Genomic DNA, 15232 nt, shown 5'->3' on the forward strand with positions numbered 1-15232 from the left:
AAATCTAATAAATGTTTTAAAAACTTTTAAGTCCATTTATTAGTAATATACGGAAAAACAGGGAATAAATTTTTACAAAATTTCCTTCTAGATACTAGCTTTTGATCGTAAACAAGCTTCTGTCCAAGTTTGTTACAAATCCAGGATGGTTAAAGAAGGTTATTAAATTTTTTTAAACTTTAACCAGAGTGAATGTAATGTTAACTGGCAAAAACTAAGTCCATTTATAAGTAAAATACGGATAAACAGGATTTTTTTTTACAAAATTTACTTCTGGATACTATCTTGTGATCATAAACAAGCTTCTGTTCAAGTTTGGTAGAAATGCAGGATAGTTTAAGAAAGTTATTAAAATTTCAAAAACTTTAACCACAGAGTGAATATTTGTGGACGCCGCCGACGACGACGACGGAATGTAGGATCGCTATGTCTCGCAAAAGCGCAGACTTGACAAAAACCATTGCAACAACTTCTTGGGGTCAATGATGTCCTGTTACGAGGCCTTTTTTTGTTTTGTTTACCCTGCAATCCCATCTTTCAGTGGACCTGTTGAATAGTCTGAGGCGGGGATTACTGCTCGACAGATTTATACCAGTATTCGACTACAATCTATATTATTCAATTGATTTTCGACATGATATGCACATGTGCAATAACTTCAGTCCTGATCAACACGGATTTTTCAACGTCTGGATAAAACAACTAGTCAAAGATACCAGGCTTACAATTGTGTGCCATTCATGCGTTTCAAAAGACTCATCAGTGAAGCTTGAATCAGAAAAGTGAAAAGGCCAAATAAAGTACGAAGTTAAAAGCATTGAGGACCCTAAATTCTTTTTCAGGGGCGCGTCTAGGATTTTTAAATTGAAGGGCGTAATTCCATAACTTATATATAGAAAATTTTGGACGATTGTATGCTTATAAATCATTTAAACCGTGAAAAAACTTTATATTGGTAGTTATAATTTTTGGCGATCAAATGGGGGCGTACGCCCTCAACCTTTGCTTTATTTTCACACCGGCTCTATATCAAAGAACTGAATTTGCAATTCACGATAGTTAATTATACATTTATGGAATAAACATAATGATAGTTAATTATACATTTCTTGTAAAAACATACATGTCACGGTACATGTTGTTAAAGTTAATCAATTGTATTGGAAATATATTAAGAATGAACAGTAAATAATTAGTGAATTAATCAAAATTTAATTTCTGTACCCTGTATGGTGTACCATATTTTGCCAACCTGGGTGGAGTATATATCACGTGCACCCGGTGACACTCCTCTGGATCCGTCTCTACTTATTACAATAAATTTGTATAGAAATTAAAAGCGGCATAAAAATAACCATGAAGTGGAATTGTACCTAAAAGGATTGTAGGCATGCTTTATTTTCACATTGTACTTCTGAAATTGATGGCTTGACTCTGGTTCTTCTACAGCAGTTTGGTAAATTGTATTCGATGAAACACATGAAATTGGGTCAGAATTTGAATGGTTTTTTTTTTATCGAGCCCGATTTGGTGGCGATACATCTTACAAATTCTATCAGAATAATTTAGCAAAGACCTCCGCTCAAACCGATTCTAGGGGCCGTCAAAAACTTGCAGTTAGGTGAGAGTGTTGGTTTTTTTTAGTTGCTCAGTGTTAAAGGCATCACTGTGACTTTGAGATAAAGAACAGCAATAAAAGCGCTGTTCCTTTGCTTTTTGTGTATTTTTGCTGTGCATGTACTGATTTTGTGTCATGGATGTATACCCAATATCCTCTCCTTTTCCATTACAATCGGTGGAGAAAAACACTTACAATCAAGTCAAAGTAAGATGAAATTGAAATCTAACGACATAAACTTCAGCATTTCAAAGGCAGTCACTGATATAGTAGAAGAAGCAGAAATTCGTCAGTCATTATATTTTGGGATATTTCTAATAAACAGTATGCAAGTAGTATGATTTATTTGCATGCATGATGATTCGAGTAAAAAAATGGCTGGATTTCAGTATTCGTGTAGTTTGACTGATATAATAGATATTTAAATGGGATTCAGATGAAAATAATTAATTCGTGGTCAAATGTTTAAGGAATGATTAGATTTTTTGGGAGTTGAAAAGGGTTGATTATCAGAATTTTACCTTGTTATGTCTCACTAAGGGGCATTATGTTTCCCAGTTTGTCCGTCCCGTACCAGCTTAAAGTTTTTGTTTGTGATAGTTTACCATTCATCTGAGGTCACATCAACGTGAAACTTGTAGTACGCATGGTCAGATCATTATTATGTGAGATCTTTCAAATATATATGCCAAATTAGGGGTTTTCCTAATATTGTACTTTTCACTGGGTTTATATGGAAATAGGAGCAAGGTATTATATTGACACACATCCTAAGGTAATGCAATATTTTATGCCATAATGCACCAGGTTGTTATTTGTTTAAAGATTACTGATAATTTAAGTGGATGTAGTGATCGTACAAGCAAGACGATTGTCATTTGCAGGTTTTATGCAACTTCATATAAGAGGCATTTGTTCCTGTTCTGAATACAAGTTATTCACGTACAAGAAAAATGAGACAATATAAAGCAAACAAAGCTAATAAAGTTTTCGTGGAGAAATCTCATTATGAAGGGGAGTGGTAATACATGTCAAACATTGCTGGGTGATTTATATATCATTATAATGTAATATATAATCAAGATATTTGAAATGATAATTTTATAGAGGAGGCATGTTGTCAAAATAGTATTATAATAAATATTTATAATCTTTATTTTTTTCAATGCTACATGTTTGTATTGTTTTCTGTCTATCGTTTTGTTATTTATATGTTTGTTTTTTGTTTTCTGTTTATTTAGTAACAATCCTATTGTTTGGATTTTAGACTAATAAAATTTTTATTCTTATTATTCTTAAAGAAGATATGAATAAAATACTTTATTATGAGTTCTGGAGAAATGAACTATAAAATCCCTTTAATTTGTTGTGAATGTTTATGAAATACTTTCCACTGAACAAGTGGTCAATACTCAGCAGCATTTTATTGTTCTTATTCAATAATTGTTTTCGCCACTGGAACTAATACCAATAATGATATTTATATGTATTCATTCAAACTAAATATAGATTTATTATGCAACAATAAAATATCCTTTCACAATTAAGAAGAAAATGTATTGTTGTCTTGTAACAGTCACGGTAAAGATGAATACGGTCAAATGTTGGTCCTTTAAGGCAATATTTTTGTTGTCATTTATTTGACCTAGATGTAGGCTAGTGTTATTTTAACATGTAAATAAACGTTAGGCCCAATAAAAATTGAAGTGCTTTGATAACAGAAACTGTGTCAAGAACTCAAAACAGTTTATGGTACGATTTCGTTTGCATGTATTCTTTTGTTTACCTATTTGATTTTAAAAAGCATCAACATCAAAGTTAGCTCTGCATACCGAAGATAGCCACAGGACCATTTTCTGATCTTTTAATGACTGCTCTACCGAATAAGCAAAATGTGACCTGCGTTTTGTCTGCGCTAAGGACATAACTACAGTTAACTGTAACTAGAATTCACTATGGGTAAGTAAATATAACATTTAACGCAGGTGAAATTGATCATTTAAATAAATTTATGACATTATGAATTATGGTATATATATATTTCATGATTGTGACACGAATATGACAGAGACATAATATACCTGAGACATGTTAACCTTATGTAGTTGTAGTCCGTATTTTAACCTTGGTTATAAACTTGTGTTTTACATTATGAGTGGAAAGGAAAACGGAACATTAAGCTTAAGAATTTCATTTTCAAGTAAGTTCATTGACAGATTTAAATTATGGTACATAATTAGGATACTTGGTAAATATAGTCAAGTCCAGTGAGTTCGTTCGCTCGGATATGGTCGTGCATTTTGTTGACCATATGGTCTGTCTATAGGCAAACAGAATTACAGTACATAACCGTGTTATGAAAGCATCGTTGTAACATTTTCCCTCGTTTCTCTACATTCATACCAACCTAACAGTTGACTAGTTGCATAGAAAAATAAGAAAATGTGGTATGAGTGTCATGAGACAACTTTCCATCAGAGACCAAATGACGTAGTGGTAAGCAACTATAGGTCACCGTACGGTCTTCAACAATGAGCAAAGCACATACCGCATAGCAAGCTACAGAAATGACAAATGTAAACAATTCAAATGAGAAAACTAATGGCATGATTTATGTACAAAACAATAAACGAAAAATAAATATGGTATACAGCAACAAACGACAACCACTGAATTACAGGCTCCTGAGGCTTGGGACAGGCACATACAGAATGTGGCGCCTAATGTTGGTTTAAGGATTAATCCGAATTATATGTGCCGTCAACAATTTCGAAATGATTTAATGTAAAATTAGATTGACAGTGAAGAAAATGCCGAAGAGAAATATTAAAAATGTATGAATCCAGTAAAGAAAGCGGTAACGAATAAGAGAATACAAGAAAATGTAGTAAACGTTAAGTAGCACCTAACTCTTTTTATATCGCCGACCATACGGTATGGGTTTTTCTCATTGTTGAAGATCGTCACGGTTTTATATAATTGCTTACATGCCTTTCATTTGAACTCTGGTGGAGAGTTGTCTCGTTGGCAAGCATACCACATCTTCTTATTTTTTATATAGAGCATACATAATGAAAAACCTACAGCACCACCACATATCTGGTAACTGTTCTAAACGGCAAACATGGTCAACACTGGACATTTCTACTGGCAAAATGCATGACACATTTTCTACCGATCTCATTCTTAATATCACAGACACATTTGCTATCATTATGTTCTTATTCAATACTTTTTAAAACGAACATAAATAAAAATGAAAAAAAAAATCAACACCTTTATATTGTTTATCAGCTCGCCACGACAGCACACGCGTGCCTTAAATTTACAAATACACGTGTTCCCGAGCAACTTTAATAAATACATATCTCGTAACGAGTGGCCAAGAGTACAGTTTATTTTATACAGTCAACGATATTTCTTAACACAGTGTATTTGCACTGTAAGTTTTAAGTAGATACAACCTCTGGCTGGTTAAATGGATAATCAGACGAGGCAAATCAAAAGCATCAATACAAGGGTAAGCAATCAAAAAAGACGCTCGCAATTAAAGCTTGGAGAGGTTTCAGGTATTCCGGAAGGATACGCATAGACTTGCCATCGTCGATAATTGATTTACGGATCAGTGTTTATTTTTCAAGTTTTCGTTGAAAATGCTGCCCTTGCAAAGCACCCTTTAAAACCTTTCCAGATTTATACATGGTGTATATGTTGATTTGTTTTTGCATTTATTACTGTATGCATCAGCGAGGAGTTAATCATGCTCAAAGAACGCAATTCAAAGTCAAATATTCCCCAAAATGTAATTTAAAAGATGATATTTGATGTGCATTTTGTCAATACCCGAATCGAATCATATTGTAATCAGTAAGAATTCATAGCATTTTTGTTTAAACAAATCGAATAACCTTGGTTTATATAGATTAGTTCTCTTTATCTATTTTTTGGTGTTTTGACTGCTTTAAACTTCATTAAACATTTTCCAATTGTTAAGATAAATGATTAAAACATAGAAATATAGTGGTTATCTGGTGTAAATATACACACTGAGAAAGACAAACTATCTGTCTATATTTATGTACTAGATTCCATTTTTTTTTTTCATTTCTAAACAAAAACAATAACTATATATCTTCGTCCCCTTCTCAGATCAGTTAGTACTAGGCTGTATAATCAACCGTCATCTGATGTTGTCTCTTTAAAACTGTTTTCTCCATGGATTAAATCAAATAAGATCGCATTTGCCAGATATCTTTCATTGGTCGCTACTGCCAGAATATTTTGTCCTGATTTAGCTAGATTTCAAACATCTGTTTGCGTGAACTGATAGATTAACTGAACTTAATGATCACGAAATATGAAAAAAAAAATAGTTTTACGACGCCGAGCTTTGAACATACAAATTTGAGTACAGATGTCTTTCTGGAGTTTAAAGACCACCCCCGTTCATATATTGATTATTGCGAATATCCCTTCCCATATGTAAATTTCATAGGATTTTTTTTAACCAATTCATATATTTCTCAGCTTTCAGCTAGACCAACAATGTGTACGTAATAATCTAATTTGATAATAACTACACGGGATCATTCATTTTAATTACATAAAAAGATTAGTACACAGTTTTTACAGACATCTTAGCATGAGAAGAACCTTTGTGACCCATTGACGTATAAATTTCTACCACATTGTTATTTCGTCTGCGTGAAAATGCACCCCATTGATAAATTTGACAATCCGAAAAAGCGACCCAAGCCAGCGGCACGTCAGTGTATACCTTTAGTCCCCCGCCGGGCCATGTCCATAGTATACTTATTTCATATTTTCAGACTTGAAAACCAGGTGTTATGTTTTTTAAGTAGAAGTTGACTTCCGAAGGGTCGTGTTTCACTACAAGACTTTAAAAATCAGTTGACAATTGGCATATAGAAAGGGTGATACATGTACAATTCAGGATATACCTCGTTTCTATGAAGTTAAACTTAAGGTAAAATATTGGCAAAGCTGCAGCGATCATTAAAAAAGTTGGTTGATTATATAGTGTATTTGAATTGATGGTCTGACACCAATACATACACTTATTAGAACGAATATAGGGAAAACGGATAGCATTATTCTTTTATCTCTCGTCCCGCTACTTTCACTGAATATTTCAAACATTGTTGATACTTTTATTTTCTAGGTGCCAGTGGCAGATAATGGCGTTAACAGAAGAGAGGGCAGCATGTCTATTTTGGTCAGGAACAATCTGCGCTTTCTTATTTACCATACTTTATTCATCATTATGCATACTTAAAATGTAAGGATTACTTCCATTCACTTTATAAATCATAATTATTCGTAGATTATAAAATATGAAATTTTGAAGTCTCGCGCGAAGTAGTAATTGACTATGGCGTAAAAAAAAATACTGATTTGTTTTTGTTAGCTGTAGTTGACAATTATTTAGCAATAACATCTCATTATTATATATATATATGACGGTATATGTATATATTATATAATGACAGTTAAACTCATTATCCTTGTAACATATTCAATTGTTTATGAAATGTCCTGTCATATCATAAAAGCGGTATATTTATGTTATTTTTTAATAACATAATATTTATATGATGAGAGACATCATAAATAATAGACATTATGCATGCATGTCAAACATGTTGTCTGTTTGTCTATTGCGCAACTCGAGAATATTATATCCTTTTTTTTTGAGACAGAAAGGAAAGAAGAAGAAGGTGTAAAGAGAGAAAAGGGCCAAACAAAACAAAAAATGTGACTTCACGTTAAACGAAAAATGTCTTCTCGCATTGAAAGGTGCAATTTACTTTCACGAAAATCATATGAAACGCGGAGAATAATAACAGTTTAGCACGATAATCCGCTCGGGGGAAAATACGCAAAATGCATTGCATGTTGTACGAAAATATTCCTGATTCGTTAAACAAACAATACCAGGGTATATTAGTTGAAATAGTTATATTCTAAAACCTTGATACTGCAATTTGTTTTGTTTCGAATTGCACCTGACATTGTACTTTGTGAAAACCACGTCAAGTTAGCTATAATTAGTATTTTCAGTACTTTAAATCACAACGTCTATTTATGTTTAGAGGTATTGTTAGTTCAGAAACATGTGCGTTCTTAGAGATAGCCACAGTAGCGTCAGTGTTGGCCTTTATAATTGGAATGGCATACTACTGCTATAAACAAAAGGTAAGGTATCCTAAACTATTTAGATTTTATACATTATTGAAAAAGTCATGTTAGATCTTACCATTGGAAAGGTCATATTAGATTTTACCATTGGAAAGGTCATGTAAGATTTTACCATTGGAAAGATTATGTTAGATATTACCATTGCACATGGAAAGGGCGTGTTATATTTTACTTTTGGAAAGGGCATGTCAGATTTTACCATTGGAAAGGTGATGTTATAGATTTTACCATTGGAAGGGTCATGTTAGAGTTTACCTTAAGTCAGGTAAATTGTTGTTACAAACAAACAAATCTACTTGAAGCATTCATCGATGCGCACTTTATTTTTCCTTTTTTTTAAGTTAAATCATAAAAAGTTTAGAACATGACTGACGGTCTTATCTACAAAGGCTGTTGTATTCATCTTTGATTTACAAGGATCTTAAGAACACCTTACCATATCTATACAATTTGGATAGTAGGGATATGAACTTGTGAGCTCTATTCAGAGTTGTTAGATTTACTAACTTTACAGGTTGGACTGTCGGATTCCAATGATATTTACACACACTGGACTATATCAAGACCACATCATATCACACATATCCCAAGAGAGACTGAGGTCATGACACCCATTCCTGATGAGGATGTGTCACATGGTAAGCATAAAACATACATGCAGTTCTTCGTAGAATGAAACATATAACGATGCCAATGATGGTTTACACGTACGATTGTTATCCGAATTTCCTCACTTTTACTGACACCACATTTATAAGCATTTTTTTTTTTAATTCATTTAAGCTATTTATAATTATATGTCATTTCATGGTAACATGAAACGATAGGAATAAGTTTACTTGAAAAGGAAATAAAAGGAATTGCCATATATAGTCCCTATATAATTATTATACTTTGTTTATATTAAAATGCGTAGGAAAACTTGTTTCACTGTAATTCTTCTTAAACTATATAGTGTTTTCTATTCTATTTGTATTCTATTTTCCGATGTTTGAAACAGGCTTAAAATCTATAGGAGACATATGTTTGTTCTTGACTTCGTTTGGAGAACCCCAGAGTATAGAGAACACAAATGGTCAATTGCTGTAGTAAAAAAAGTTGCGATTTTATTACGTGTTGTGACATGATTAAATGTATAGTATATTGTGCGAGTATATTGTTTTGTAGACTTTGAGTGTTCTATATGTAGCGAGGGGAAAGACGAGGCTCTTATTATTCAACTTAAATGCTCACACTGTAAGTATGCAAGCGATTTATTCTTATTAATGCACTATAATGGGCAACAGCGCAGCTCTTAATTAGCATTACATTTGCTCCCATTTAAGAAAACCCTCGATATAATGATACCAAGTGATTGACTAATTTGAGAACCACAAATCTATAATTTTTATTCTTTCATGTCATTTAAAAAACGTTTTTAGATAGAACACACGAAAATGAAATAAAATGAGAGATGGGAATCGATGAAATATGGCCGACATAAATTAATAAGAAAGTAACCTAACGACACAAAACCCAAAGGACAGCTAGATGTCAATATATAGTCTTTGGCAATAGACAAGTGTCTATACAATGTGTCAACCTTTGAATCATTCCATGTCGGTGAACAAAAACAGGAAAACTTCGTATGTTCAAGATTTGGAACACAAACCGAGTATCGATTATCGAGCGGAATTCAGATTTCAATATGGTCATATTTGTAAGCAATCTAAAAAGACATAACTTATGAAAATTGTATCTTAAATGTCACCAGGGAACTGCTTTTAGATATATACATCTCTATCAAAATGTTTTAAAATAGTGAACATGAATCGCTAAAAATTATATTAACGGGAAAATATCAATAAGAAGAATACACAATATTGTTATCAACATACATTTTCTAATTCATCATCAATATATTTATTTCTAGATTTTCATAAAGTATGTATACAACAGTGGTTTAAATCAGATCATCAGATGAGTTGCCCTTTATGTAGAACTTCTCAACTTAGAAGAGAGCGTTTAGTGGTACTAACTATCATACCGGCATTACAGCCTCCTGTTGCATCACAAGTTTGTATTTAAATAACATAAATTGACATTATTTTAAAAAGTGTAAACTGTGTTTCAATTTGCAAATCAATTTGTAAATCTTGTTCAAATTGGATCTTACCCGGCCCAATGGTTGGCTGAGGTATATGGTTTTCCAAAGACTTCACCCGTCCAGCACGTACGTCAGGATGTGCTGGGTGTATAAATACGCAGCCACGTCCGATCGGATTGTAAAATCCTATTCCTCTTGTAGGGAGATCGCCACACCTCTCTGCACATTACAAAATCCTTGAGAAAAAATTCCCTCGGTGTCCATATTTATACATGTAGGTGGCCTATTGCAAGGCAACACATTTCTTCCCCTATCCAACGTACCCTAATTTTCCGACTTCATCCCGGCGACATACCTATAGTTGTATTAATTTGTTCTCGTTCTGAATAGCATGAACAAAAATGTCTCTTGACGGAATATGCAACCAACAATCAATCAATCAAATCAGATCTTCGCGTTAGATTTTACACAGCGCTACATCCCAACTAATGGTCGGAACATTGTGAGAGGTATGGATTTAATGACATACGCTAAATGGAACAGGTGGTTAAGGAGTCGGTTAGTGATTTGTTTTCAAACTGTGAAAACATTTTTTGTAAAAATGCATATCTACTACTAATACTTGTTCTCTTCTTATTTAATCAAACTATCAAAATACGAATGATAAATAATATAAATAATATAAATCTGTTCACTATAAAATTATTATCAAATTTCTTTGTTTCAGATATAAAAGTTTTCATTTATGTTGGTGGATTAAAATGGATGCACAGAGAGAATTTGGATTATATATATCAGTGCATGGTGATGGTCAAGTCGGTCATCATTGATGTATAGTCAATCTTATGTCTTTCGCAATTTAAGATTTTTAAAATGCAATACATTTTATAGTTGTATCTATGATACGTTTATGTATTTATTTATATTTTTGTCATTTACTATTATTATTATATTATTGTACATGATCTGAAAGCAAGGTTGTTAGGAATAAACAATGAAATAAAAATAGTATTGTTATTTTATGCATGTTGGTGAAAATCGGACCAGTATGAGCTAATACCATCACTCAGCAACCTCTTAGATCTTAAACAGATGAGAGTTAAAAAGAAACTTTACCAAAAAAAAAATCTTAAAAAAACGAGAGAATAGTTTAAACCTTCAAGAAGCAGCGTTTTTATGATAAGCCTTTATTGGTACAACATTTCCAACAGATCGGTGTACTCTGAGACTACTATAACACATAGCAGTCTCAGGTGTACTTCAGTCATATACACTATAAGTTGAAACCTTATCCTTGCAAATGGATTTTCATTTACCACTTTAAAAGATAATGAAATAGAGATTACGTTTTAACTTCTGATTATCCGTTAAAATTCACTTAACGTAATTTAAATTTTATGAAAAATGATACGTGAGTATGTGCACGTAATACTTGAGCCAAGTCAATTTAACTTGAAAATCATTCAACCTGCAACTAGAGGGTTTTTGAATGCAAAGTAGAATGTAGACTGGTACAAACAACATACTAAAATATGCATTACTAGTAATATGATTTGTGGAAATGGTTATTTTTGGGTGAGATATGTGGTTTCTAGGATAAAATTCGGAAAACTGGTACTGAAGAAAAAACATTTATGGTTACATTTTAAGATTATAAACTGGATGAAGACATAACACTTTGGCTTCATCTTGTGTTTATACCATGTGTTCCTAGTGTTAAATGTATTAATATTAAGACAATTTTGGGGTGATATATAGGTTTTCAAAAGAAAATTGCTGAAAACGGGAAATGAAGAAAAGCTCGATTATTCTGGTTAAAACTTCTAATATGTGTGATCTTTAACGAATATAGAACATAATATCTTATGTTTTTATTGTGTATTTCTATAGTCATTAATATTAATTAATGGTAATATTTAGGTAAAATGTGTGGTGTTTCGAGAAAAATTGCGAAAAAGGAAAATAAAAAAAGCTGAATCATTCTTGTAAAAAATTTTGAAATGTGATTTTGTCAAAGAAAGCACATCCCATCTTATGTTTATGTTATATGTAAATGTATAACGATACTATGTATTATTGGTGTCCATATGTTGACCTTTTGGGGTAGTGGATTGTTGTCTCATTGATGGGTACTTCAAATATCTTTTTTTCATATAAATTTTAGACGTGACTTCAAGAAAGCGTTTTTGAAAACTATGACACCTTTTGACATAATTGACATTTTCTGATTTTATATAGTAAAGGACACTTTACAATGTGTTTTGAACAGGGTTTTCCAACGAAAATCCGCCGGTAATTAATATTAGGTTGAACGGCGATTGACGCGCGTTCGGGCGCTCGTCTCCGCCGTTTTTTGTGCAATAACTTATAACAATTCAAACATTGCTTCTCAAGTTTTAACATGTTGTTACTGATGACAAAAAAAAAGGCATATTCGATATTGATGATTTCACTTTTGCCATTCGATTAAAAGTTATGGTCCTTGATTAATTTGAAAATGGCATTTTATGCCGTTTCCGTGTAATAACTTGAGAACCATTCAATCAATGATTTCTAAATTTTAAATTGTTGTTACTAAAGACAAAATGTTGGTCAAATTCGGCATTGCTGATTTTCACAATTGCCGTTCGGGAATTCGGGAATAATGGTTCTTGGTTGATACGAAAATAGAGCACTGTATGTGATTGTCGTTTCTGTGCTGAGAACAGTTCAGCCAATGTTTTTTCTTCTTCTTCAGATTTTGATATGTTGTTACTGATGTCTAAATGAAATCCAGTTTTATATAGGCAATTTTTAATTTTGTCGTTCAGGTCATGATTTATGACGCTTAGAGGCTTTAACAATGTAATAAAAAACTCGGTTTGTTGTCATTTCAACAGCCTCTTGAAGTTATTTTGGTCAAAGTTTATGTTCAATAAATATGTAAACGTAGATAAATCCAACAAAACTATTTAAAGAATTATTTCCACTATTTTAAAAGTATGGTAGTGTGTTTATTCAGAATAATGGTTTTAAGTTTAAATACATAGGAAACCTTATTTAACCTCACCATTTTATTTATTTATATTTGCATGAAGCTGCATTATATTTATATGATAGTCGGTTAAAGAGCTCACTAGAGCTCAGATTTTCTCTGTCATTATGTACATATATGCCAACTTTAAATAAAATGTACTTACTTACCTGCTTACTTACCAATGTTCGTTCATGTGGCTGTCGAAAGTCAAGAACCCCGTTTGAGTTCGTCTTTGAATTTTAATGGATTTTCCTGAAATGAAACTTGATGTTGGTTTGATAGTTAAAATATGAACAACGTTTCCCCTAGAATCGAGTAGAATCGGATGATTGACATATTATATTGTATATTGACTTGAATGTTGTTGAAGACCGTATGTTAACCGACATCTAGTTGTCTTTTTATCATTATTTTTGTGTCGTTGTGTTGCTGTCGTATTAACGTATACCCCATATCTCATTGATTTTATTCTCGCTGGTACTATCTGAATAGGTTTATTGAATAAAATAAAGGAATACGATTTATAGATTTGTATGTGTCCCTATTACGTGTACTTATGGGTAACCCTTACGTGCAATTGTGTCGACCAAGTGGTAATGAGTTAAAAGTGGCAGTTGCTAAATGTTCAGCAGCAAATGTTTCGTGCAATTGTTGAGTCTGCAGTCATGTGTTCTATCATCTATGATAATCATAAAATTAAGAAAAAAGAAATTGCTTTTACGCGTTCGCGCGACGAGCATTTCTATGCGAGTCTGACAAGGAACGCGGAGAGTCAAAGTTTGGGAAGTCAAGATATATAAACGTATAGTGAGCTAGCAGCCAAGAGATACCTAAATAAATAACAACACTTTTTAGAATAACTTTGCATGAGTGCATTGCATCCTTAGAATTTTAAAAGAAGTTGTAAAACTTTTACAAGAGAATCACATCCTATCAACTTGTTGGGTTGATCTTTTAAGAACTGTTAAAAGCACTCTGCAATAGTCGGATACTTTATAAACTTCATCCTAGATGTCAGTGAAGACAGTTATAATGACAAAATTTATTGTAACAACAACTAGGGATGAAGCTGACGATGTACGGTCCAGAAGAACTGCTACGCTGTCACTTGCAAAAAATATACTTGATGGTATCTACTGATCATAAGGAAGCATATAACACTAGTCGTTCTATCAGTTTTGTAAATACAACGGACTGCAGGAGGAGAATTGCAGTTTTCATAGTAAACACAGACAAAATCACATAAGGTTATGAACAGCAATACACTATAGATACGCAGACACCGCACTAAGCAAGTCAGGTCATCGAAGAATAACAGATGCTTCTTGTGAATCAGATACGAATATAGGTACCCTAAAACAACATGACAACAATCAAAGACAGTGTGTAGTTATTGCGTACAAGTCTGAATTGGAGGCATTTGATCTGGAGACAGTGTGTAGTTATTGCGTACAAGTCTGAGTTGGAGGCAATTGATCTGGAGACAGTGTGTAGTCATTGTGTACAAGTCTGAGTTAGAGGCATTGTCATATCACTGTGGAGAATTAAACATGGCTGGTTATATATCAAAAATACATTATAAAGGGTATTTAGTTTCAACTAGTTTATAAAATTAATATTTTTACTCTTTCATCCAGACCAACAAGCGGTATATTATTGGTGTCATATCAGAGAACGAGAACAGGAAAGTGAACCCTTTTAGCCGAGTAGCTTACTAGTTTATAATGAACTGAAATCGCGAAATAAAGGCACCGCGAAAGTATTCACCTTTACAGTATCCAGATCAAATGCCACTAACTCAGACTTGTAAACAATGACTACACACGGTATCCAGATCAAATGCCTCTAACTCAGACTTGAACGCAATGCAATGCACGCAATGAGATCGAACACGTCTTGTTAAAGATATACATGACTCACACTCTCATGATAAATAAATAAGCTTTAAATAGAGTCGGCATGGTATACAAAACAAAGACATAACGTAAGCTCTGTTGAGCTTTCAACCAACATGATTAAGTTTTTACCTATTTCAGGAGTTGATTTCAAATAATATTGCTGGAGACACTTCAAGTTATGAAATGTGTACATTCATCAAAGGATCATAATCTTGATCTTTCATTTGGGTTGTTTTCGATGGAAATGCCGAGGAATTATCTTCAAAATACAGCAGTACTTTTTTATTAACTATTTGTTTAAATAGATTATGCCTTATATATAGATCTGTCACCGTTCCACGGGGCGACCTACATTTGCGCGAATTTGAAAATGACGAGCATTACATTTGCGCGGT

The 15232-nt window shown here is 32.8% G+C and overlaps 1 protein-coding gene across 2 annotated transcripts; it reads left to right on the forward strand.

Moving 5' to 3' along the window:
- The first annotated feature begins 3334 nt into the window (after nucleotides 1-3334).
- On the forward strand, nucleotides 3335-10922 carry LOC127699879 (uncharacterized). 2 transcript variants are annotated; one of them, XM_052203287.1, is made up of 7 exons: nucleotides 3335-3577; nucleotides 6801-6917; nucleotides 7732-7834; nucleotides 8352-8475; nucleotides 9005-9073; nucleotides 9750-9892; nucleotides 10651-10922. In XM_052203287.1, the coding sequence occupies exons 2-7, from the start codon at nucleotides 6817-6819 to the stop codon at nucleotides 10654-10656; spliced, it is 546 nt and encodes a 181-aa protein (XP_052059247.1). In that variant the 5' UTR covers nucleotides 3335-3577; nucleotides 6801-6816; the 3' UTR covers nucleotides 10657-10922. The 2 variants fall into 2 exon arrangements, with proteins under 2 accessions (XP_052059247.1, XP_052059246.1); XM_052203286.1 differs by lacking the exon at nucleotides 3335-3577 and adding an exon at nucleotides 3706-3818.
- The last annotated feature ends 4310 nt before the right edge of the window (nucleotides 10923-15232 follow it).

This window comes from Mytilus californianus, unplaced genomic scaffold (genome assembly GCF_021869535.1).
Source record: "Mytilus californianus isolate M0D057914Y unplaced genomic scaffold, xbMytCali1.0.p SCAF_42, whole genome shotgun sequence".
Classification (NCBI taxonomy): domain Eukaryota; kingdom Metazoa; phylum Mollusca; class Bivalvia; order Mytilida; family Mytilidae; genus Mytilus; species Mytilus californianus.

Bases quoted from the DNA above. Each gene is read 5' to 3' on its own strand.
- LOC127699879 (XM_052203287.1), top strand. From the start codon at position 6,817: ATGGCGTTAACAGAAGAGAGGGCAGCATGTCTATTTTGGTCAGGAACA. The intron at 6,918-7,731 runs GTAAGGATTACT...ATTTATGTTTAG, and splicing joins TCATTATGCATACTTAAAAT to AGGTATTGTTAGTTCAGAAA. The intron at 8,476-9,004 runs GTAAGCATAAAA...ATTGTTTTGTAG, and splicing joins TGATGAGGATGTGTCACATG to ACTTTGAGTGTTCTATATGT.